General features: G+C 51.2%; 1 protein-coding gene across 1 annotated transcript; it reads left to right on the forward strand.

Moving 5' to 3' along the window:
• The first annotated feature begins 484 nt into the window (after positions 1–484).
• b3gat3 (beta-1,3-glucuronyltransferase 3 (glucuronosyltransferase I)) lies at positions 485–10,634 on the forward strand. The gene is made up of 5 exons (XM_072245630.1): positions 485–604; positions 1,757–1,937; positions 7,025–7,355; positions 8,588–8,878; positions 9,325–10,634. The coding sequence occupies exons 1-5, from the start codon at positions 523–525 to the stop codon at positions 9,421–9,423; spliced, it is 984 nt and encodes a 327-aa protein (XP_072101731.1). The 5' UTR covers positions 485–522; the 3' UTR covers positions 9,424–10,634.
• Positions 10,635–26,320: the final 15,686 nt, after the last annotated feature.

Here is a 26,320-nt window from a genome sequence, read left to right on the forward strand (position 1 = left end):
TACTCAGCTGAGGGCACGAGTCCCACCATGTTTAACCTTGTGATTCCTGACTGTGAGGACTTAAAGACATCCACTCCTCTACCTGGCCGAGCACTCTGGTTCCCACCCCCCACCGCAATTCTAGTTTAAACCCCCATTCTACCCCAGTGAAGCTCCAGCAAGCATTCTGGCCCCCGTTCAGTTGAGATGCAAACGTTCCCTTCTGTACAGGTCCCGCCTTCCCTGCAAGAGAGCCCAATTATCTAAAAGTCTGATGCCCTCCCTCCCTCCTATGTCAACTTCTTAGCCACGTATCATCTTCCTAGTTCTGGCCACACTGGCACGTAGCACGGATAGCAATCATGAGATCCAACATTGGAGATCCTGCCTTTTCAATTTCCTCGACTCCTGATGAAGAACCTTGTCACCCCAGCGGACACCCGGACACGGACAAGCGGTGGCGCAGCAGGAAACGGAAGTGACGTCACTCGAAAGTGGTGTATGCGGGGCTGAAAGGGGCGGAAGTGATGCGGCAATGGCGCCATGAGGCTGAAGCTGAGGAACGTCTTCGCCGTTTATTTCGTGGTGTCCGGGCTCGGGTTGTTGTACTCGGTCCGACAGCTGGGTGAGTGTCCGGTACCGGGACGCGGGGTCGGTCAGTGTCCGGTACCGGGACGGGGGGGCGGGGTTCCGTTAGTGTCCGGTACCGGGACAGGGGGGCTGGTCAGTGTCCGGGACGGGGACAGGGGTCGGTCAGTGTCCGGTGCTGGGACGGGGGACGGGGGGTCGGACAGTGTCTGGTGCCGGGATGGGGGGGTTGGTCAGTGTCTGGGACGGGGACGGGGACAGGGCGGTCAGTCAGAGTCCGGTACCGGGATAGGGGGATCGGTCAGTGTCCGAGACGGGGACAGAGGAGTCGGTCAGTGTCTCGGACGGGAACAATGGGGTCGGACAGTCCGGGAGCAGGAGAGTAGGATCGGTCAATGTCCGGGACCGGGAGAGGGGATCGGTCAGTGTGGGACCGGGAGAGGGGATCGGTCAGTGTGGGACGGGGAGAGGGGATCGGTCAGTGTGGGACCGGGAGAGGGGATCGGTCAGTTTGGGAGAGGGAGAGGGGATCGGTCGGTGTGGGACGGGGAGAGGGGATCGGTCCGTGTGGGACCGGGAGAGGGGATCGGTCAGTGTGGGACGGGGAGAGGGGATCGGTCAGTTTGGGAGAGGGAGAGGGGATCGGTCGGTGTGGGACGGGGAGAGGGGATCGATCGGTGTGGGACCGGGAGAGGGGATCGGTCAGTGTGGGACCGGGAGAGGGGATCGGTCAGTGTGAGATCGGGAGAGGGGATCGGTCAGTGTGGGACGGGGAGAGGGGATCGGTCAGTTTGGGAGAGGGAGAGGGGATCGGTCGGTGTGGGACCGGGAGACCAGGAGAGGATATCGGTCAGTGTGGGAGAGGGAGAGGGATTCAGTCAGTGTGGGACGGGGAGAGGGGATCGGTCAGTTTGGGAGAGAGAGAGGGGATCAGTCGATGTGGGACCGGGAGAGGGGATCGGTTGGTGTGAGATCGGGAGAGGGGATCGGTCAGTGTGGGAGAGGGAGAGGGGATCGGTCGGTGTGGGACGGGGAGAGGGGATCGGTCAGTTTGTGTCCTGGCGGGGGTGTTCCAGTCGTCGTCCGGATCTCTTTCCCAGGGTGTACTGTGGGGAGCATGGGTGCAGAAGGGAGGGACGAGCAGATTACGCGGCCTCCGGGTCATCGCTGTGGTGTTGCCCTCCCGCAGGACTGCAATGTGACTGCACGTTGCCGGTGCGGGCGCCGGGCAAGCTGACGCGGGAGCTGAAGATCACGCAGCTGCAGGCCGAGGTTCGGCGGCTGCGGGAGAGGCTGAGGGTCGAGGGCGAGCCTGTCACTGACGGGAGGGCGCTGCCCACCATCTACGCCATCACCCCCACATACGCCAGGTACGTCTGCACTGCCTGCTGATCGGCCTGCCGTCCAGTTTAATCTCTCTGCCCGGTCTTTGAGTGCGGCCCCGTGTCATCTCTCTCGTGTTGAGGGGCGGCCGAAACTTCCTTATCGTTCACCAAACGTGACACAGACGGCGGCCGTGGCGAGATTCGAACTCGTTTCTCCGAGGTTAGCCTGTGGGTTGCTGGTGCTTGATTTTAGCCCCTGTGCCACGCTGTTCACCCCGCAGTGAGGGGGTGTCTGCGCCCCAGAAAGCTGGTGCCGTTTGCTGGGCTGCCGGAGCCCCTCCTGCCCAGTGGCGCAGCGGGTAGGGATGCTGCCTCGGCCCGCCGGAGAGCCAGGTTCAATTGCCACCCCCACCGCTGTGTCTGTACTTTCTGCCATATCCGCGCGGGTTTCTCACGGGAGTCATAGCGTCACAGAGACGTACAGCAGAGAAACAGGCACTTCGGCCCATCTAGTCCGTGCTGAACCATTTAATCTGCCTTCTCCCATCGACCCGCACGGAGACCACAAACCATTCGTACCCCTCCCATCCACGTACCTATCCAAACTTCTCTTCAACGTTGAAATCGAGCTGGCATCCACCACTTGTGCCAGCAGCTGGTTCCACACTCTCACAACCCTCTGAGTGAACGAGTTTCCCCTCATGTTCCCCTTAAACCTCTCACCTTTCACCATTGTAGTCCCACCAACCTCAGTGGAAAAAGCCTGCTTGCATTAACCCTATCTATACCCCTCATAATTTTGTATACCTCTATCAAATCTCCCCTCAATCTCCTACATTCTATGAAATTAACCTATTTAATTTTTCCCTATAACTCAGGTCCTCCAGACCCGGCAACAACCTTGTAAATTTCCTCTGTACTCTTCCAACCTTATTTACATCTTTCCCATTAGGTAAGTGATAAAACTGCACACAGTACTCCAAATCTGGCCTCACCAATGTGTTATACAACTTCAACATCCCATCTCCTGTACTCAATACTTTGATTTATGAGGGCCAGTGTGCCAAAAGCTTTCTTTATGACACTATCTACCTGTGACAGCACTTTCAACGAATTATGGACCTGTATCCCCATATCCCTTTGTTCTCCATTTTCCTCTCATGTCCGCTCGAACGTGTGGGGTGGGGGTTTAATCGGCCCACCCGCAGCCCTCTGCCCTCGCCCCTTGCTCCCTTTGTCGTCACCGATAAGCTGCATTCTGAAAACCAAGCACTCGTTGCTAATCACGCGTCAGGACGGGAGTTTAATATCACCGTCGCACACCGCATCATTTCGGCCAGACGGGCCTCGTTAGCCGTGGTTGGCAGCTCACCTCAGAGAAGGAAGTTCTCTGATCTCGAACCTCCGCTGCCCTGTGGCTGTACCCGCTCACGGGGAAGGCTTTGGGAGCAAACCCCGAGGGGAAAATCCAGAGCTAGATTCCCTCAGGCAGTCCCACGTTGAGTTCAGCTCCTGCGAGGCGGCTGGTGCCAGACCGTGTCGGTCTCTGCCGTTCCTTCGTGTTGATTAGGAGGGTGGAGAGGGGGAGTCTGCTGCGCGGGGAACAGCTCGTTCTCCACATCGTACTGCCCCGGCTCGCGTATCACGCAGACAGCTAGGGCAGAACATCTGTGGTCGACCTGGAACGACAGAAGCCTCAGGTCTATGCCCGGTTTGGTTGCCGGCCGCTCGACCATGGTTTTCGGTCGGGCGCCGGGCGCTCGGAGGGATTCGGCGGGAGGCGGGCGCCCGGCGCTCGGCCAGGGGCTGTGGTCGAGTGGTTGGCGACTTGGGCCGGCTCCCCCACCGGACTTAGTCTGGTGAGGAGGGTGTGAGGACACCCAGCAGGACTGACAGGACCTGACAAAGGGCGGATGAGCTCCTTGTGAGCCAACGGCCATCTTCCGTGGAAGAGATTAAAGCCTCACCACGTATCTACGAACCGTAGGCTATGCACCTAGTTAGAAGAGATATGATGAACTTGGGCACGGAGCCGTGTGCCTGGACCTGCCCAAGGCCTCCGCCTGAGGAAGGGCCGAGCTCAAAGAAGCGGCCGCGGCTGGAGGCCGACACGGCCTCGGGCTCGCGTTTGGCGGGGGCGACGGCGGGCGGTGCCAAGGCGGCCAGCGAGAACAAACTGGAGGAGAGACCGTACTCGGTGCTGTCGCAAGATCGAAGAAGGTGGCGGTGCGTAGCCGCCAACCCCGGATTCGGGACGGCACCCACTGACTGACTATGTCCTGAAATATTAAAAAAAGACTATAAATGACAGTAAGAATTTATATATAGTTAAATTAATTAAGTTGTGCAAAAAGAGAGGGGGAAGAAAAGTAGTGAGGTAGTGTTTATGGGTTCAGTGTCCATTCAGAAATCTGATAGCGGAGGGGAAGAAGCTGTTCCTGGATCATTGAGTGTGTGTCTTCAGGCTCCTGTACCTCCTCCCTGATGGTAGCAATGAGGAGAGGGCTCGTCCCAGGTGATGGGGGTCCTTAATGATGGACGCTGCCTTTTGAAGGTCTCCTTGTTGCTGGGGAGCCCAGTGCTCGGGGCACAAGGAGAGCAGCCCGGTCCCCTGACACCAAACTCTTCTAATTTAAACAGAGAGATGCCATTTTTATACAGAATTGACTGCCAGAAGTCAGATATTGATAATTTATTAACCTTGTATATGTTCAAATTCCTTACTCACTGAATCAATCACCAATCACACCAGGTAATACTGGCATTAATAGCCAATACACCCAGTGGCCATTCTGTTACGTACCTGCTGAACTGTGTTTACAAGACAGTGAATTATTCAAATTAAAATATGCTTACTATTGTCTATAGAACAGTCAATTCCCTGAAGGAGGGGCACCACTCCCTGAAATTCCCCACTGTACCCGTCGCCACCGCGTGCTCCCTCTCCAAGGGCAGCCGGGCACGAACGTATCCTTGGAAGAGGGGCAGGCAGTCGGCCCGGGCAGAGCCCTCGCTTTCCGCCACCTAGATCCGTGAACGGTCGCCTTGGCCAGGCCCACCGGTACACCATTTCTGCCCACCGCTGTTGCTCGAGTTCCTGTCACCTTCCTGTCAGCCTGACCCAGTCTGGCCAATCTCCTCTGACCTCTCTCATTAACAAGGCATTTTCGCCCACAGAGTTGCTGCTCACTGGATGTTTTCTGCTTTTCCCACCATTCTCTGTAAACTCTAGAGACGGTTGTGCGCGAAAATCCCAGGAGATCAGCGGCTTCTGAGATACTCAAACCACCCCATCTGGCACCGACAACCATTCCACCTTCAAAGTCACTTAGATACATTTCTCCCCTATTCTGATGTTTGGTCTGAACAACAACTGAACCTCTTGACCGTGTCGGCGTGCTTTTATGCTGCCACATGATTGGCTGATTGGGTATTTGCATTAACGCCCAGGAGTACCCAATAAAGTAGCCCCTGAGTGTGTGATCTACACGTTAAAGGCCAATAATACATCAGAATTAATGAAGTAACCGACCCTAGTTAATTAATTAATGATATGAACGTCACCCTAGAATCCTATAATGACATCCTTGTCTCCAGCCCCCTGCTCTTCAAAGACTTTTCTTGCCTGAGCAAAGTATCTTTGCCTGGACATTATTCGCGGGCACCACGGCACCTTCCGAATCCAGCCCCGGCATCCTTTAGAAGGAGTTTGTATGTGGAATGCACGGGCCGTAAATGATTTTTTTTTTATTAAGAGCAACCGTGAACAATAGCCAGATCAGAAATGCTGATCAAGTCGACTACTAGTTCCCAAAGAGAACTCTGTCAGGCCAGTCCGATGGTTCACTGCTGCTCAGCGATCACGGGCACGAGGGTCGCTAGCCCCTGTACCCCCAGAAACGCACCCGAGCGGTGCGGCGGAGGTACGTGCTACGCACGACCTGATCTGAAAGCATCGTGTTGACTCATAACAGATCGTGTTCATGGGCGGAACAGCTTGGTCAAGGATGGGGTGATCAGCACTGATGGACAAATTATACCTCCACTGCCCCGATTGAATTTGAAATACCTGTGGATGCGTAGGAATGTAACAGAACTCTATGGAAAGCATTTTGTGTGAACATAAGATTAAAAGGCAGTAACTGGTTTATTCTTGTAAATACTTCTTTATTCTAGACCACAGATCAGGCCCTTTGGCCTACAAGGTCGAGCCCATTAAATTAGTAATCAAACGGCTGACTAAACTAATCCCTCCTACATACACCATGTCCACATCCCTCCATCTTCCTTTCATCCACATGCCTATCTAAATGTCTCTTAAAAGCCTCTAACGTATTTGCCTCCAGCACACCAGGCATCACACTCTAGGCATCCATAACTCTCTGAGTGAAAAACTTTTTCCTCACATCCCCTTTGAACCGACCCCCTCTCACCTTCAATGCCAGCCCTCTGGTGTTAGACATTTCAACCCTGGGAAACAGATACTCCCTGTCTACTCTATCTCTGCCTCTCATAATCTTATAAACCTCGATCAGATCTCCCCTTCACCAGAGAAAACAAGCCAAGTTTATCCGGCCTCTAGTGATAGCACACGCTCTCTAAACCAGACAGCATCCTGGTGAACCTCTTCTGCACCCTCTCCGAAGCCTCCACATCCTATAATGAGGTGACCAGAACTATACGCAATGCTCCAGATGTGGCCTAACCAGAGTTTTATAAAGTTACAACATCAAAGCATCAACCAATAAAATCAAGCATTCCATAAGCCTTCTTCACTACCCTATTGACCTTTCAAGGAGCTGTGAACTTTGACCCCAAGTGCATCATGATGGCTGACTGATGAACTTATTTAGAGACACAGACCCTCCCAGACTCCCGAGTGCTGTTGCCCAGCAACCCCTGAGTTGAACTTTGCCTCATCAATTAACCTTTTAACCACTATGTCTCTCCCCCCATCCCTGTTTCTGTCCCTCTCCCCCCTCTTACCCACACTCTCCCCTCTCTTCCTCTATCTTCCCTTTCCCCCTCTGTCCATCTCTCTCCCTCCCCCCTCCCTCAACCTTCCACCCCACTCACTCCCTCCCCTGGTATCCCCCCCCCACCCCGGTATCTCCGCCCCCCCCCCCCCCAAGGTGGGTGCAGAAGGCGGAGCTGGTTCGCCTCTCCCAGACCTTCCGGCACGTGAAGGCTTTCCACTGGGTGGTGGTGGAGGATGCGGACGGGCCATCCCGGCTGGTGTCGGGGCTGCTGGAGGAGAGCGGCCTGCGCTACACCCACCTGTATGCCCCCACCCCGGTCCCAGACAAGCTGCGGCCGCAGGACCCCGGCTGGCTGAAGCCCAGGGGGGTGGAGCAGCGGAACCGGGCCATCGCGTGGCTGCGGGAGACCCGCCCGCCCAGCGAGGAGGCCGTCGTCTACTTTGCCGACGATGACAACACCTACAGCCTCCGGCTCTTCGACGAGGTGCGTGTGGAGGATGTGGGGGGGGGGGTAGGGGCTGGAGGGGGTTACAGAGACAGGGAGGGGTGTAGGGGCTGGAGGGTGTTACAGAGACAGGGAGGAGTGTAGGGACAGGAGGGGGTTACAGAGACAGGGAGGGGTGTAGGGGCTGGAGGGGGTTACAGAGACAGGGAGAGGTGTAGAGGCCGGAGGGGGTTACAAAGACGGGGAGGGGTGTAGGGGCCGGAGGGGGTTACAGAGACGGGAGGGGTGTAGGGGTCGGAGGGGGTTACAGAGACAGGGAGGGGTGTAGGGGCCGGAGGGGGTTACAGAGACAGGGAGGGGTGTAGGGGCTGGAGGGGGTTACAGAGACAGGGAGAGGTGTAGAGGCCGGAGGGGGTTACAAAGACGGGGAGGGGTGTAGGGGCCGGAGGGGGTTACAGAGACGGGAGGGGTGTAGGGGTCGGAGGGGGTTACAGAGACAGGGAGGGGTGTAGGGGCCGGAGGGGGTTACAGAGATGGGGAGGGGTGTAGGGGCCGGAGGGGGTTACAGAGACGGGAGGGGTGTAGGGGCTGGAGGGGGTTACAGAGACAGGGAGGGGTGTAGGGGCCGGAGGGGGTTACAGAGACGGGAGGGGTGTAGGGGCCGGAGGGGGTTACAGAGACGGGGAGGGGTGTTGGGACCGGCGGGGGTTACAGAGACGGGGAGGGGTGTAGGAGCCGGAGGGGGTTACAGAGACGGGAGGGGTGTAGGGGCTGGAGGGGGTTACAGAGATGGGGAGGGGTGTAGGGACTGGAGGGGGTTACAGAGACGGGGAGGGGTGTAGGGGCCGGAGGGGGTTACAGAGACAGGGAGGGGTTTAGGGGCCGGAGGGGTTTACAGAGACAGGGAGGGGTGTGGGGCCAGAGGGGGTTACAGAGACAGGGACAGGTGTAGGGACTGGAGGGTTACAGAGATAGGGAGGGGTGTAGGGGCCGGAGGGGGTTACAGAGACAGGGAGGGGTGTAGGGACCGGAGGGGGTTACAGAGACAGGGAGGGTTGTAGGGACTGGAGGGGATTACAGAGACAGGGAGAGGTGTAGGGGCCGGAGGGGGTTACAGAGACAGGGAGGGTTGTAGGGACTGGAGGGGATTACAGAGAGACGGAGGGTGTAGGGGCCAAAGGCGGGTGGGGGGGGGAGTTACAAGGACAGGGGAAATGGGGATGTCTGTCAGAGGTAATGAACCTGATACTGCTCCCCCCCCCCCCCCACAGATGCGCTGGACAAAGCGGGTATCGGTCTGGCCGGTGGGCCTAGTGGGCGGCCTGCGCTTCGAGAGGCCCCTGGTGGAGGGGGGCCGGGTGGTGGGTTTCCACACGGCCTGGAAGCCTCACCGCCCCTTCCCCATGGACATGGCCGGCTTCGCCGTCTCCCTGCGGCTGCTGCTGGCCAACCGGGAGGCCCGCTTTGACGGGCGTGCCGATCGCGGCTACCTGGAGAGCAGCCTCCTGCAGTCGCTGGTCTCCATCGAGGAGCTGGAGCCCATGGCCGACGGCTGCCGCACGGTGAGGGGGGAGAGCGGGGAGGCCGGGGGGTGGGGCCAGCTGAGAGTGGGAGGGGCCGTTTGAGACCGAGAGGGGGCTGAGGAGGGTGGGGTGGTGGGGAGAAAAGAGTGGGAGGGGGGAGGAGGGGACAGAGGCACATTGCCCCTCCCGACAGGAGCGTCAGAGTGGCAAGTCGGCACCTCTCCTCTCCCCCCAGGGTTTAGCTGTTGTCTCCTGTACCTGCCCCTGGAGATGGGGAGGATTGTAGGGGCCAGAGGGGGTTACAGAGACAGGGAGGGGTGTAGGGGCCGGAGGGGGTTACAGAGACAGGGAGGGGTGTAGGGGCCGGAGGGGGGTTACAGAGACAGGGAGGGGTGTAGGGGCTCCCGTGCCTAACCCCTGCCGTGTCACCTGTATCAGACCAACAGCTCACTCGCCCATCTCCCCCCTCCCCACCCCCACCGCAGGTCCTGGTTTGGCACACCCGCACGGAGAAACCCAAGATGAAGCAGGAAGAGGCCCTGATAAAGGAGGGCCGAGGTTCGGACGTCCACGTCGAGGTGTGAGTGCGAGGGGCGGTGGCGAGAGTAGGGGGCAGAGGACAGCAGCAGACACCTCCCTCCCTGGCGTCACCAGTGCCGGAAAGAAAACCTCTTCACCCTGTCTCCTGTCCACTGCAACCCCCCACCCCTCCAGGTCTGAGAGACTCTGGATTGTCCTCCTTGAGGAGCAAGCAATGTTCCCTGACTGGAGCAACACAGACAAAACACTGGAAGAACGCAGCAGGTCAGGCAGCATCTGTGGAAATGGGTAAAGAGTTGACGTTTCGGGCCAAGACCCTTCGTCAGGACGGAGAAGGAAAGGGGAAGAAGCCAGAATAAGAAGGGGGGAAGGGGGTAAGTGGGAAGGGGCTGGAGAAGAAGGAATCTCACAGGAGAGGAGAGTGGACCAGCGGAGAAAGAGAAGGAGGAGGGGACCCAGAGGGAGGCGATGGGCAGGTGAGGAGAAGAGAAGGGGTGAGAGGGGAGTGGAAAACGAGAGGCGGGAGACAGAAATTCCCAGAAGTTAGGGATTTTGATGTGTATGAGGTTGGGGGTTGTCCAGGCGGAATATGAGGTGTTTCTCCTTCAAGTCCTGGTTACGCGACTGTGGACGCTGGGCGGACAGTCTCTGAAGAGTGTTGATAATGGCTGGGGAGGGTCACCTGTCCTGCAAAGGCACTGCCTGGAAGAAGGCGACGGCAAAGCACTTCTGCGGGAAAATCTGCCGAGAGCAGTCGTCTGCGTCGTACGCCCGCGCCGTAGGACACCGCACGTCGCCATGGCGATTGGCCCCGTCATGGCTGGAGAGCAGGCCGCGGACCGACACGTCAGAATGGGTGGCTGCAGGAGATCGTTACCGCCTGCGGGGGGACAGAGTGAAAACGCTCCGGTCTGCGTCGGCACTCACCCTCGAAGAGGAGGCTCTGACCGGCGTTGTCCTGGGACTCCGGCAGCAGGAGCTGCTGAGTACTCCCCTCCCCGCGGGCTGCCTCGGGCAGCGTCTGCCTTCGTTTCGAGAAGAATCGTCTGTTCTCGCTGGGTCAGCGGGAGCCTTGTACCATGACCCTCTCCCCACCGCCACTGGGCAGCCCTTGCGTTCATCAGCACAAATTGAGTGGACCTTATTTCTTACATCCGTCACGTACACGAGGAGTAAAAATCTCTACGTTACGTCTCCGTCTAAACGTGCAATGTGCAATCATAGTAATTTATAATAAATAGAACAGTCAATGTAATATAGAGTACACTCAAATCAGGATGAATTAATCAGTCTGATGGCCTGGTGGAAGAAGCTGTCCCGGAGCCTGTTGGTCCTGGCTTTTATGCTGTGGTACCGTTTCCAAGATGGTAGCAGCTGGAACAGTTTGTGGTTGGGGTGACTCGGGTCCCCAATGATCCTTCGGGCCCTTTTTACACACCTGTCTTTGTAAATGTCCTGAATAGTGGGAAGTTCACATCTACAGATGCGCCGGGCTGTCTGCACCACTCTCTGCAGAGTCCTGCGATTGATGGAAGTACAGTTCCTGTACCAGGCAGTGATGCAGCCAGTCAGGATGCTCTCAATTGTGCCCCTGTAGAAAGTCCTTAGGATTTTGGGGCTCATGCCGAACTTCTTCAACCGTCTGAGGTGAAAGAGGTGCTGTGGATGCCGAGGAACTTAAAGCTGTTTACCCTCTCAACCCCAGATCCATTGATGTCAATAGGGGTTAGCCTGTCTCCATTCCTCCTGTCGTCCACAACCAGCTCCTTTGTTTTTGCAACATTGAGGGCGAGATACTTTTTCAATGAGCTTATTGGTCTTGCTGAGTGAGACGTGCTTGCTGCCTCGCTCACAACTCCAGACCTGAGTTCCATTCTGACCCCTGCCTCTGTGTGTGTGTGTGTGAGTGAGAGAGAATAGGTGAGGAGAGGGAGGGGTTGCCCCGAGGGGCAGCAGTGACTCGATGGGCCGAATTTCTGCACTGGGCTATTGATTTCTGGCGCAGAGATCTGGTAGGAGATATGACCAAGTAGCAAACCTTCCTCGAACTGGTCGGTGTGAGCTACAATGAGGGACTGGATGGTGGGGTTACCCCTCTGGCGTGACAGTGACCTTATAGAGGTTTATAAAGTCATGGGGGGGGAGGGTAGATAAGGTGGAGGTCACAGTTTTATCCCCAGGGTAGAGGAGTCTAAAAGCAGAGGGCAGAGCTTTCCGGTGAGAGGGGAGAGTTTCAAAGGTGACCTGAGGGGGCCAGTTTTTTCACAGAGAGAGTGGTGGAACGAGCTGCCGGGGGGGTGGGGGCTGACATTTGATTTTCAGAGGCATCTGGACAGGTGCGTGGGTAGGAAGGTTTCGGGGAAGACCGTGACCAGCTCAGGAAAGCTCCTGGCCGAGCATGTATGAGACGGGCCGAAGGGCCGGTTACTGTTCTCTACAAACTGCATGACACTACAATAAATTATGGATGGGGCGCTCTTGTCTTCAATGAGTTTTGCCATGCTTGACATGAGTGAAAACACAGGTCCCACCTATGGTCTGTGTGTGACTCTACCGCAGATCTCAGATACTCCTGTTAGGAAACTCTGTATCATCTCAGGACAAACTTCTCCCTCATCCCCCCCCCCCCCAACTTCCACCCTCCATCCCTCACCCCCTCCCTCCCTCCTTGCCCCCTCGCTCCCAACCTTCATCGCTGTCCTACATCCCCCGTCTCCCCCGATCCCTCGATCTCTCCCTGGCTCCACTATCTGTCGCACAGGGGCCAAGTTGCTGCTCCCCGTACCCCCTCCCCACGTCGTCCCACAGGGATCGAGACGCGGCCCCACCCCCGCATGTCGTCTCACCCACACTCCTCGTCTTTGATTTCAATCCATTTTGCTGATTTATTCCTGACTGGGTGATTTAACTCTTCCCCGGCCAGCACGGGTTCTCTGATTTGAGTCCTAAAGCTCCACAGTGCAGAAACAAGCCCTTCAGCCCGTCCAGACTGTTCACCTGCTTGGTCCCATCAGCACATAGCCCTCCACTTCCCCCTCCCTGCTCTGCCGGTCCCAAGCCCAACTCCAAAGGAAGAAGGTCGGGCTTGGGGGCTAGCGGCAATAGACAATAGGTGCAGGAGTAGGCCATTCGGCCCTTCGAGGCAGCACCGCCATTCACTGTGATCATGGCTGATCATCCACAATCAGTACCCCGTTCCTGCCTTCTCCCCCTATCTCTTGACTCCGCTATCTTTAAGAGCTCTATCTGTCTCTTTCTTGAAAGAATCCAGAGAATTGGCCTCCACTGCCTTCTCAGACAGAGCGTTCCACAGAACCACAACCCTCTGTGTGAAAAAGTTTTTCCTCAACTCTGTTCTAAATGGCCTACCCCTCATTCTTAAACTGTGGCCTCTGGTTCTGGACTCGCCCAACATCGGGAACATGTTTCCTGCCTCTAGCATGTCCAATCCCTTAATAATCTTATATGTTTCAATCAGATCCCCTCTCATCCTTCTAAATTCCAGTGTATACGAGCCCAGTCGCTCCAATCTTTCAACTCATTCGTAAGGCCAGTGACGTTGTGGGGATGGAACTGGACTCTCTGACGGTGGTGTCTGAAAAGAGGATGCTGTCTAAGTTGCATGCCATCTTGGACAATGTGCTCCCATCCACTACATGATGTACTGGGTGGGCACAGGAGTACATTCAGCCAGAGACTCATTCCACCGAGATGCAACACAGAGCGTCATAGGAAGTCATTCCTGCCCTTGGCCATCAAACTTTACAACTCCTCCCTTGGAGTGTCAGACACCCTGAGCCAATAGGCTGGTCCTGGACTTATTTCCTGGCATAATTTACATATTATTATTTAATTATTTATGGTTCTATTACTATTTAATTATTTATGGTGCAACTGTAACGAAAACCAATTTCCCCCGGGATCAATAAAGTATGAGTATGACTATATGATATTCCTGCCATCCCTGGATTTAACCCAGAGAACCTACGCTGCACTCCCTCAATAGCTATAATGTCCTTCCTCAAATTTGGAGACCAAAACTGCACACAATACTCCAGGTGTGGTCTCACCAGGGTCCTGTACAACTGCAGAAGGACCTCTTTGCTCCTGTACTCAACTCCCCTTGTTATGAAGGCCAATATGCCATGAGCTTTCTTCACTGCCTGCTGTAGCTGCATGCTTACTTTCAGTGACTGATGAACAAGGACACCCAGATCTCATTGTACTTCCCCTTTTCCTAACTTGACACCATTCAGATAGTAATCAACCTTTCTGTTCTTGCCACCAAAGTGGATAACCTCACATCTACCCCTTCTGGTAAAAACCCAGAGCTACAGGTACACCAGCAGAAGCTGAAAGGACCTCGCCCCTGGGACAGAAAGGTGGGCTCCCCCTGGGAAAAGCTTTGAAAGACTGGCCCAGAACGGCGGGCTGCCGTCGGCGGCCTGTGCCCCAGTAGGGGTTAACAAGAAACAACCCCTTTAAGCTCTCCGCCCCCCCCCACCCCCGTCTCTTTTGACTCCATGTGTAGATTACCACCCTGCTCTTCCAGGGAACCAATTTCGTCCCCGCTGTTCTCTCTGCAAAAGTCTTAGGCACACACACATATATAGCCGGACTTACGTATTTGTCAGCGGGGAACGAGTTTGTAAATCTGGCCGGAGCAGAGGATGTTGGGAACGGCGAGGGTGGGGCGCTGTGGGACAGGTGGCAGAGAAGGAGTTCCGGGGTGGGGCGAGGTGTGCGGGCACACCCAGCCCTGGGACGCCGGGCAGGGTCATTTGATCACACACAACTGGTTTATTGATCATTCCAGAATGTCTCTCTGGTGCTTCCCCTGCTCCCTTCCCCTTTTCCCAACCATGATTCCCCTTCCCACTCCCAGTCCACAATAGAAACCCAGATCAGAATCTGGTTTATCATCACTCACAGATGTCATTATATATTTTAGCAGCAGCAGTACAGTGCAATATATAACATTACAAAAGTCCTAGGCACCCTAGCTATATATATGCCTAAAAGTTTTGCACAGTCCATGAAATCAGATTCTGAAGTGGATATTATCTCAAATAAACTTCTGAGCTTTTTTTCCTCCTTCTTTATCAAAAAGTTCCAGAATTTCAGAACTGCCAACTTAGTAAAGTCTGACAAAACTCCAAACCCCTTGAAAGTAATTTCAGGTGTAAAATGCCCCCATTGGGGTCAGGAGATGAGAAACGTGGGTCTGCCGGAACGAGCTTTGTGAACCTGACAAACAGAGATCAGGCACGGACTGTACGTTTACTTCAGAATAGGGGGGAGAAACACCGATTTCTTAGAAAAGGGCAAAGCATTTTCTAAACTCATTTATGCCGAGCTCATATCAATATTTTCACTTTGATGTTTTCATTTTTAGTCCTGGGTCTAATCAGTTCAAACAGGTTTCTGAAATTAAAATCACCCCCAGTTTTCCAATTATTATCATACCCTGTAGATTTTTGGTAAATTTTTATTCAGCAGAGAAGGATTTACCATCACTGAGTCAAAGTTCAAAGTGAAATTATTACCACAGTATGTTGACTACCCTAAGATAGCAGATGGAGTTCAACCCAGAGAAGTGTGAGGTGGTACACTTTGGAAGGACAAACTCCAAGGCAGAGTACAAAGTAAATGGCAGGATACTTGGTAGAGTGGAGGAGCATAGAGATCTGGGGGTACCTGTCCACAGATCCCTGAAAGTTGCCTCACAGGTGGATAGGGTAGTTAAGAAAGCTTATGGGGTGTTAGCTTTCATAAGTCGAGGGATAGAGTTTAAGAGTCGCGATGTAATGATGCAGCTCTATAAAACTCTGGTTAGGCCATACTTGGAGTACTGTGTCCAGTTCTGGTCACCTCACTATAGGAAGGATGTGGAAGCATTGGAAAGGGTACAGAGGAGATTTACCAGGATGCTGCCTGGTTTAGAGAGTATGCATTGTGATCAGAGATTAAGGGAGCTAGGGCTTTATTCTTTGGAGAGAAGGAGGATGAGAGGAGACATGATAGAAATGTACAAGATATTAAGAGGAATAGATAGAGTGGATAGCCAGCGCCTCTTCCCCAGGGCACCACTGCTCAATACAAGAGGACATGGCTTTAAGGTAAGGAGTGGGAAGTTCAAGGGGGATATTAGAGGAAGGTTTTTTACTCAGAGTGGTTGGTGCGTAGAATGCACTGCCTGAGTCAGTGCTGGAGGCAGATACACTAGTGAAGTTTCAGAGACTACTAGACAGGTATATGGATGAATTTAAGGTGGGGGCTTATATGGGAGACAGGGTTTGAGGGTCGTCACAACATTGTGGGCCGAAGGGCCTGTACTGTTCTATGTTCATTTAGAGTAGAACAAAGAAATACAATCAAACCAGTGAAAAACTACACACAAAGATTGACAAACAACCGGTGTGCAGAAGAAGACAAATTACACAAATGAGAAGGTTACCCAGGAAAGTTGATGAAGGCAAGGCAGTGGATGTTGTCTACATGGACTTCGGCAAGGCATTTGACAAGGTCCTACATGGGAGGCTGGTCAAGAAGGTTCGGTCGCTCGGCATTCAGGGTGAGGTAGTAAATTGGATTAGACATTGGCTTTGTGGGAGAAGCCAGAGGGTGGTGGTAGATGGTTGCCTCTCTGACTGCGGGCCTGTGACTAGTGGGGTGTCACAGGGATCGGTGCTGGGTCCGTTGTTTGTCATCTATATCAACGATCTGGATGATAATGTGGTTAACTGGATCAGCACATTTGCAGATGACACCAAGATTCGGGGGTGTAGTGGACAACGAGAATGGCTATCGTGGCTTGCGGCAGGATCTGGACCAGCAGGAAAAATGGGCTGAAAGATGATGCAATTGAACGTAGACAAGTGCAAGGTATTGCACTTTGATAGGACCAACCAGAGACTAAATACAGAACCATATTAGAATCAGGTTTATCATCACTCAGGAATGTCATGATTTTTTTTTTGCAGTAGTACAGTGCAACAGAAACATAGAACATAGAAACAAAGAAAACCTACAACACAATACAGGCCCTTCGGCCCACAATGCTGTGCCAAACACGTACTTACTTTAGAAATTACCTCAGGTTACCCATAGCTCTCTATTTTTCTAAGCTCCATGTACCTATCCAGGAGCCTCTAAAAGAACCTATTGTATCTGCTTCCACCGCCGTCACCAGCAGCCCATTCCACACACTCACCATTCTCTGCGTTTAAAAAAAAAACTTCCTGACGTCCCCTCTGTACCTACTTCCAAATGCCTTAAAACTGTGCCCTCTCGTGCTAGCCATTTGCCCTGGGAAGAAGCCTCTGATTATCCACACGATCAATCCCCCTCATCATCTTGTACACCTCTATCAGGTCACCTCTCATCCTCTGTCGCTCCAAGGAGAAAAGGCCAAGTTCACTCACCCTATTCTCATGAGGCATGCTTCCCAGTCCAGACAACAAATCTCCTCTGCACCCTTCCTATAGTTTCCATATCCTTCCTGTAGTGAGGCGACCAGAACTGAGCACAGTACTCCAAGTGGGGTCTGACCAGGGTCCTATATAGCTGCAACATTACCTCTTGGCTCTTGAACTCAATCCCACGGTTGATGAAGGCCAATGCACTGTATGCCTTCTTAACCACAGAGTCAACCTGTGCAGCAGTTTTGAGTGTCCTATGGACTTGGACCCTAAGATCCCTCTGATCCTCCACACTGCCAGGAGTCTTACCATTAATACTATATTCTGCCATCATATTTGACCTACCAAAATGAACCACCTCACACTTATCTGGGTTGAACTCCATCTGCCACTTCTCAGCCCAGTTTTGCATCCTATCAATGTCCCGCTGTAACCTCTGACAGCCCTCCACACTCTCCACAACACCCCCAACCTTTGTGTCATCGGGAAATTTACTAACCCATCCACCCACTTCCTCATCCAGGTCACTTATAAAAATCACAAAGAGTAAGGGTCCCAGAACAGATCCCTGAGGCACACCACTGGTCACCGACCTCCATGTAGAACATGACCCGACTACAACAACTCTTCGCCTTCTGTGGGCAAGCCAGTTCTGGATCCACAAAGCAATGTCCCCTTGGATCCCATGCCTCCTTACTTTCTCAATAAGCCTTGCATGGGCTACTTTGTCAAATGCCTTGCTCATCATGATAGCTTGTCACACCAGACAGCCAGACACTCTAGGGCTGTTTGGTTGGTGTTGAGCAGGTCAGTGTCAGCTGACTCAGGTGAGAGTGGGCAGTTGTGCAGAACGTGTTCAATGTTCTGCACCCTTTCGCCACACTCACAGGATCCACTGGTCTTTAAACCCCACTTCACCATATTGTCTCCCGTCCTACAAACTCCCGCTCTCGCTCTGTTGACAGTGCACCACTTCCGTCTGTCAAGCAGTGCCCCGTCTGGTAACATTCCTGTGGGGTCTTGCACTGTGTTGTTTGGTGGGGTTCAGGCTTCTGTCTGTGGCCAGAGGTCAATCCCATATGTTTGGGGGGACGTTCCGTGTGGTAGTTCCTCCCTGTAGCAAAGCTTCTCCTCGATTGTAGGTGGTTGGGAACTGGCACATGATGATGTAGTGGGGGACGTAGATCCTTGCTGAAATCTATATACCTTGCTGAAATCCACATACATTACATCTACTGCTCTACCTTCATCAATGTGTTTAGTCACATCCTCAAAAAAATTCAATCAGGCTTGTTAGGCACAACCTGCCTTTGACAAAGCCATGCTGACTATTCCTAATCATATTATGCCTCTCCGAATGTTCATAAATCCTGCCCCTCAGGATCTTTTCCATCAACTTACCAACCTCTCAAGACTCTCAAGACTCACTGGTCTATAATTTCCTGGGCTATCTCTACTCCTTTTCTTGAATAAGGGAACAACATCCGCGACCCTCCAATCCTCCGGAACCTCTCCTGTCCCCATTGATGATGTAAAGAGCATTGCCAGAGGCTCAGTAATCTCCTCCTTTGCCTCCCATAGTACCCTGGGGTACATCCCGTCTGGTCCCGGTGACTTATCCAACTTGATGCTTTCCAAAAGCTCCAGCACATTCTCTTTCTTAATGTCTATATGCTCAAGCTTTTCAATCCATTGTAAGTCATCTCTACAATCGCCAAGATCCTTTTCAGTAGTGAATACTGAAGCAAAGTACTCATTAAGAACCTTTGCTATCTCCTCCGGTTCCATACACACTTGATTGGTCCTATTCTCTTATGTCATATCCTCTCGCTCTTCACATACTTGTAGAATGCCTTGGGCTTTTCCTTAATCCTGTCCACCAAGGCCTTCTCATGGCCCCTTCTGGCTCTCCTAGTTTCATTCTTAAGCTCTTTCTTGCTAGCCTCATAACCTTCTAGATCTCTATCATTACCTAGTTTTCTGAACCTTTCGTAAGCTTTTCTTTCCTCTTGACTAGATTTACAACAGCCTTTGTACAACACGGTTCCTGTACCCCACCATCCTTTCCGTCTCTTTGGATTGTACCTATGCAGAACACCATGCAAATATTCCCTGAACATTTGCCACATTTCTTCCTTACATTTCCCTGAGAACATCTGTTCCCAATTTATGCTTCCAAGTTTCTGCCTGATAGCCTCAGATTTCCCCTTAAACCAATTAAATGCTTTCCTAACTTGTCTGTTCCTATCTCTCTCCAATGCTATGGTAAAGGAGATAGAATTGTGATCACTATCTCCAAAATGCTCTCCCACTGAGAGACCTGACACCTGACCAGGTTCATTCCCTAATACCAGATCAAGTACAGCCTCTCCTCTTGTAGGCTTATCTACATATTGTGTCAGGAAACCTTCCTGAACACACCTAACAAACTCCACCCCATCTAAACCCCTCACTCTAGGGAGATGCCAATCAATATTTAGGAAATACACCACAACAACCCTGTTATTATTACACCTTTCCAGAATCTGTCTCCCTATCTGCTCCTCGATGTCCCTGTCACTATTGGGTGGTCTATAAAAGACACCTAGTTGAGTTATTGACCCCTTCCTGTTCCTAACTTCCACCCACAGAGACTCCGTAGACAATCCCTCCATGACTTCCTCCTTTTCTGCAGCCGTGACACTATCTCTGATCAACAGCCACACCCGCACCTCTTTTGCCTCCCTCCCTGTCCTTTCTGAAACATCTAAAGCCTGGCACTCGAAGTAACCATTCCTGCCCCTGAGCCATGCAAGTCTCTGTAATGGCCACATCATAGCTCCAAGCACTGATCCTCGCTCTAAGCTCATCCACTTTATTCATGATGCTTCTTGCATTAAAATAGACACATCTCGAACCATCAGTCTGAGCGTATCCCTTCTCTATCACTTGCCTATCTTCCCTCTCGCACTCTCCAAGCTTTCTCTATTTGTGAGCCAACTGCTCTTTCCTCCGTCTCTTCAGTTCGGTTCCCATCCTCCAGTAATTCTAGTTTAAACTCTCCCCAGTCGCCTTAGCAAACCTCCCCACCAGGATATTGGTTCCCTTCGGATTCATGTGCAACGTGTCCTTTTTGTACAGGTCACGCCTGCCCCAAAAGAGGTCCCAATGATCTAGACGTCTGAATCCCTGCCCCCTGCTCCAATCTCTCAGCCGCGCATTTATCCTCCACCTCACTCTATTCCTATACTCACTGTCACGTGGCACAGGCAGTAATCCCGAGATCACTACCTTTGAGGTCCTGCTTCTCAACTTCCTTCCTAACTCCCTGTAGTCTGTTTTCAGGACCTCCTCCCTTTTCCTGCCTATGTCATTGGTACCAATATGCACTCCATGAAATTACATACAGTACCATACAAAAGTCTAGGCACTCTACCTATATACTGTATACGTGCCTCAGACTTCTGAACAATACTGTATATCTGTAGAATCCCTTGGGATTCTCCTTCAGCTTGCTTGCGAGGGCAATCTCATGCCTTCCTTTAACTCTCCTGATTTCTTCCTTAAGTGTTCTCTTGCATTTCTTGCACTCCTCAAATACCTCATTTGCCCCTTCCTGCCTGCACCTGCTGTGCGCCTCCTTCCTAACCAGGGCCTCAATATCTCTCGAAAACCATGATTCCTGTTCCCATTCTGACATGTCCATCCACGGCCTCCTCTACTGTCAAGATGAAGCCACACTCAGGTTGGAGGAACAACACCTTATATTCCGCCTGGGTAGCCTCCAACCCGATGGCATGAACATTGACTTCGCAAACTTCCGCTAATGCCCCACCTCCCCCTCGTACCCCCTCCGTTATTTATTTTTATACACACATTCTTTTTCTCTCTCTCCTTTTTCTCCCTCTCTCCCCCTCACTATACCCCTTGCCCATCCTCTGTTTCTCCCCCCTCCCCCTTTTCTTTCTCCCTGGGCCTCCTGTCCCATGATCCTCTCATATCTCTTTTGCCTATCACCTGTCCAGCTCTTGGCTCCATCCCTCCCCCCTCCTGTCTTCTTCTATCATTTCGGATCTCCCCCTCTCCCTCCCACTTTCAAATCTCTTACTAGCTCTTCTTTCAGTTAGTCCTAACGAAGGGTCTCAGCCCGAAACGTCGACTGTACCTCTTCCTAGAGATGCTGCCTGGCCTGCTGCATTCACCAGCAACTTTGTTGTGTGTTACCTGTTATCCCTACTTTTTATTCTGAGGGGGGTAGGCAAAATTTGTACTATCAAGTTTCACTCTTGTAGGTCTCCCACTGGCCAAGTTCACCTTTGCCAGAAAGCAGCCAGTCCCAATCCACACTTGCCAGATCCTTTCTGATGCCACCGAAATTGGCCCCTGTCCAATTTGGAGTCTCAGCCCGAGGACCAGACGTATCCTTTTCCATCATTACCCTGAAACTAATGGAATTATGATCATCATCATCATCAGGTGCCGTACCCAGTTTGAGCTTTGACTGCCATGGCCCACACACTCCTGTTTCGGGTCAAGTGGATCAATTCATTGGTATTCATTTCCAGTTCCCTGCCTGCTGTCTCCATCATCATTTGTCTTTGTCTTCCTCTTGCTTTCTTCCCTTCAATCTTTCTCATAATTACCGTGCATTCTAACTCCTCTTTCCTAATCACATGTCCAATGAAGTTACGTTGCCTTTTCATGATCTCGTACGTTATTTCTCTTTTTGTGTTTGCTCTGTTCATGACATCCTCGTTAGATATTCGTTTCGTCCATGATATTCTTTGGATCCTCCTCAAAAAACACATCTCTGCTGCTACAATTCATTTCCTCATGTTACTAGATACTGTCTAGATATTATTCTGAGCCATATAACATAACTGGATAAACGTAACATTTCAGTACTCTGAGGCGGGTTGTCATGCCTAGTTTAGTGTTGGTCAGTATACTCTTCATTCTCGTAAAAGTGTCTTTTGCCATCCCTATTCTTCTTTTGATGTCCAAGTCGCACCTGCCATCTGATGTCACCCAGCTTCCTAAGTAGCAAAGTTCTTTACTTGTTTTCTGTCTTCCCTGTTTACTCTCTGCCTGCAGATAGGATTCTCCTTCTTTTTGGATATCACCATACATTCTGTCTTTTTGCAATTGTTAGATCCACTTTTGCACTTTCTTCAACAACTATATAAATTAAGTTTTGTAGTTCTTCCTCCGTACTTGCAATTAACACAGTGTCATCTGCATATCTGAAATTATTGATGTTTTCACCGCCAACTTTGATTTCCAAGATGTCTCTTATTTTTTGTAATATTGTTTCACTCTACATATTAAATAAATCGGGGAGAAAACACACCCTTGTCTAATGCCTCTCTTGATTTTCGTAAACTGACTCACTTCCCCATCTATTCTTACAGCGGCAGTTTATTCCCAGTACAGATTTCTGATTAGGCGGAGGTCTTTCAAATCCAGATCTAGAGTTTTCTGTAATATTTCAAATAACTTATTGTGGTTCACTTTATCAAATGCTTTTGTGTAGTCGATAAAACAAACAAACAAATCTTTTTGCATTTGAATAGCTGGTTCTGATAGTATCCTTATCATCAATATTGCGTTTCTTGTACCTTTGTCTTTCACAAAACCACATTGTTCTTTGCCTATTTCAGCTTGTATCTTACTTTTAGTTCTTGTCATCAAAATTGTAAGTATCTTGGTGATATGACTTATTAAACTGTAATTCACATTCTATTGCTCCAGGTTTCTTAGGAAGAGTGATAAGAACTGATTTTTTCATCTCTTCTGGTATTATTCCCGTCTCATAAATGTCATTGATTAAATCAGTAAGTTTTTCAATTTCATAATCTTCAAGGGCAATAATTTGTTCTATTACTAATTCATCAGGACCTGCTGCCTTTCTTTTCTTCATCTTATTTATTGCATTACGAACTTCAGATTTTAAAATACTTGGACCTTCAATGTTTTTCTTAATTTCTGGTTTTTTCGCCTTGATCGTCTTCAAACAATTCCTGAATATACTCAGTCTATCTGTTCATAATCTCATCTTTTTCCATGATAATGGTAGCGTTCTTTGCTTTCAAACATCCACCTGAAGGACAGAGGAGCTTTTTACCAGTGATATTCTTGATTTGTTGATGTAACCTTTTTGGATCAGTTATAGGGATTCTTTCTATTTGCTCACGTTCCTGGTTTAACCATTCTTCTTTGGCTTTTTGACATAAGGTTGTAACTTTTTTATCTAAGGACTTATATTCTATAGGATTTGCTTTCTTCCGTTTCCTTTCTTCCATTAGAGTTTTGATTTCATCTGTCATCCATTTATTCTTTGTGCTTTTTTCTTTTTTAGGAATCACTGACTTTGTTGATTCTACCAAGGGCATCTTTTGGAGAGTTAAATCTCATTTCTACATGATTGCTATCATTTTCAGCAGATTCTATTTCTAGACTTTGAAATCTATTCCTTACTTCAATTGTAAATTTTTGTCTTAAGTTTTCTTCTTTAATTAATTGAGAGTAGTCAAGGGATTGTTCAGGTTTTTGCTTCTTTAGTTTTTTAAGTTTTACTTTTACATGACATACTACTGGGTTATGGTCACTATTACAGTCTGCACCTGGATATGTTTTGCATTGAGTCACTGAGTTCCTAAATCTTTGGTTTATAGTTTAAAGTCAAGTTGATTTCTAGTGTTATCACCTGGACTTTTCCAGGCCCACAAGCGTCATGGATAGTTTTTAAAGTAGGTATTCATAATGACCTGATTATTCATCTTGCATCATTCTACCCATTTCTCACTTCTTTCATTTCTTTACCCTAGTCCAAATTTTCCTATGGTATTTCCATCAGCACCTTGTCCTACTTTAGCACTTGGATCTCCCATGACAGTAACGGTATTATGATCACTAGATGCAAAGTCTTCCCCTACGCAAACTTCTGTCTCGTTCCCTAAGAGTTGATCGTGCATGCTGGGGGCTTGTGGGACATCAGCAGGGGAAAGGGATGAATGGTGGCATTGGTTTTGCGTACCTTGCCATGGTAGAGCTTACAGGCTCTTTGGTACTGCCCGTGTCGGGGTGGGGTGGGGTCACCCAGTCTGTGCCCCACCCATGGTGACACCCTCTGAACCCAGCTCCCGTCACCCCCCCCCGAAGGAGTCTGCCTGCCACCCGACCTTAATGAACAATCTCGCTTCGAACCACCCCCACGTTGAAGCTGAGGGTACGTGCAGGACCTGGTTCGCCCTCCGTGGATGGAACGTGCCCTCTGCACTCCGACATGAGCCGCCCTTCCCTCCCCACCATCCGACGCCCCTCCAGATCTCAGTTTCTTATCCTGGCATTGTGTTCAGTTTTGGTCACCAAATTACAGGAAGGATATAAATAAGGTTGAAAGAGTGCAGAGAAGGTTTACAAGGATGTTGCCGGGATTTGAGAAACTCAGTTACAGAGGAAGGTTGAATAGGTTGGGACTTTATTCCCTGGAGCGTAGAAGAATGAGGGGAGATTTGATAGAGGTATATAAAATTATGATGGGTATAGATAGAGTGAATGCAAGCAGGCTTTTTCCACTGAGGCAAGGGGAGAAAAAAACCAGAGGACATGGGTTAAGGGTGAGGGGGGAAAAGTTTAAAGGGAACATTGGGGGGGGGGCTTCTTCACACAGAGAGTGGTGGGAGTATGGAATGAGCTGCCAGATGAGGTGGTAAATGCGTGTTCTTTTTTAACATTTAAGACTAAATTGGACAGATACATGGATGGGAGGTGTATGGAGGGATATGGTCCATGTGCAGGTCAGTGGGACTAGGCAGAAAATGGTTCGGCACGGCCAAAGGCCTGTTTCTGTGCTGTAGTTTCTATGGTTTCTATTGGCACGGCCCCACCGACCCACACCAATCCCATTTTTAATTCTTCCCATGCATGAAAAAATAATGAAGTGCTCGGGAGGCCAGGCGGTTTCTGTGGGGGGGGGGAGGTGGAGGTACGGTCAGCAATTGGAGTACAGGACAGCGCAAACGCGTAGCGGTTAGCGTCAGAGCGATTGCCGCGCCAGCGATCCGGGTTCGATTCCCGCCGCTGTCCGTGAGGAGTTTCTCCGTTCTTCCCGTGACCGCGTGCGTCTCCTCCCACGGTCCAAAGACGTAGAGGTTAGGGTCGGTGACTCGCGGGCTGCCCCCGGCACATCCTCAGGCCATGTTGGTGCAAACGGAGGGTTTCACTGCACGTTTCAACGTGTGTGTGACAAATAAAGCTGGTCTTTAATCTTAGTCTGAGGCCAGGGCAGGGGGAGTGGGCGATGTAAATTTGGAAGGTTCATGGTCCACTGGGTTTTGTGGGTGATTATAGAGTTCTTCTGGGCTACGTCCATCAGTCTGGGCATTGAGTACAGGAGTTGAGATGTTCCGGCTGCATGCCTGCAGGAAAGATCTCGAAAGAGTGCAGAGAAAAATTTACAAGGGTGTTGCCAGGACTTGAGGACCCGAGATACAGGGAAAGGTTTGTTGGGTTTGGACTGGAGTGTAGGAGACCGAGGGGAGATTTGATAGAGGGGTGCAAAATTATGAGGGGTAAATACAGGCAGGCTTTTTCCTCTGAGCAACACACACAAAATGCCAGAGGAACTCAGTATCAATGGAAATGAATCAACAGCCGATGCCTCGGGTCGACACCCTCAGGACTGAAGTGGAAGGGAGAAGAAGATGCTGGAATAAAAAGGTGGGGGGAGGGGAAGGGGGGCAGCTGGAAGGTGGTGGGTGGATAAGGTCAAGAGAGCTGGAGAAGAAGGATATGGACCATAGAAATCTACGGCACATTACAGGCCCTTCGGCCCACAATGTCGTACCGGCCATGTAACCTACGCTAGAAACTGCCTCGAATTTCCCTAGCCCATAGCCCTCTATTTCCCTAAGCTCCATGTACCATGTCTCCTAAAAGACCCTATCGTATCCGCCTCCACCACTGTCACCAGCAGCCCATTCCACGCACTCACCACTCTCTGTATGAAAAACTTAGTCCTGACATCCCCTCTGTACCTACTCCCCAGCACCTTAAAACTGTGCCCTCTCGTGTTAGCCATTTCAGCCCTGGGAAAAAGCCTCTGACTATCCACACGATCAATGCCTCTCATCATCTTATACACCTCTATCAGGTCACCTCTCATCCTCCGTCGCTCCAAGGAGAAAAGGCCGAGTTCACTCAACCTATTCTCATAAGGCATGCTCCCCAATCCAGGCAACATCCTTGTAAATCTCCTCTGCACCCTTTCTATGGTTTCCACATCCTTCCTGTAGTGAGGTGACCAGAACCAATCACCTCAGAAGGAATCTGATAGGCGAGGAGAGTGGACCAGAGGAGAAAGGGAAGGAGGAGGGGGCCCAGTGGGGGTTGATAGGCAGGTGAGAAGAGGTAAAAGGTTGGGGGTGGGGAATAGAGGGAGGGGAAGGGGGAAAAATACCGGTAGGAGAAATCAATGTTCATGCCATCAGGTTGGAGGCTACCCTGACGGAATACAAGGGTGGCCTCATCTAGACACGTC

Source organism: Mobula birostris, chromosome 28 (genome assembly GCF_030028105.1).
Source record: "Mobula birostris isolate sMobBir1 chromosome 28, sMobBir1.hap1, whole genome shotgun sequence".
NCBI lineage: Eukaryota > Metazoa > Chordata > Chondrichthyes > Myliobatiformes > Myliobatidae > Mobula > Mobula birostris.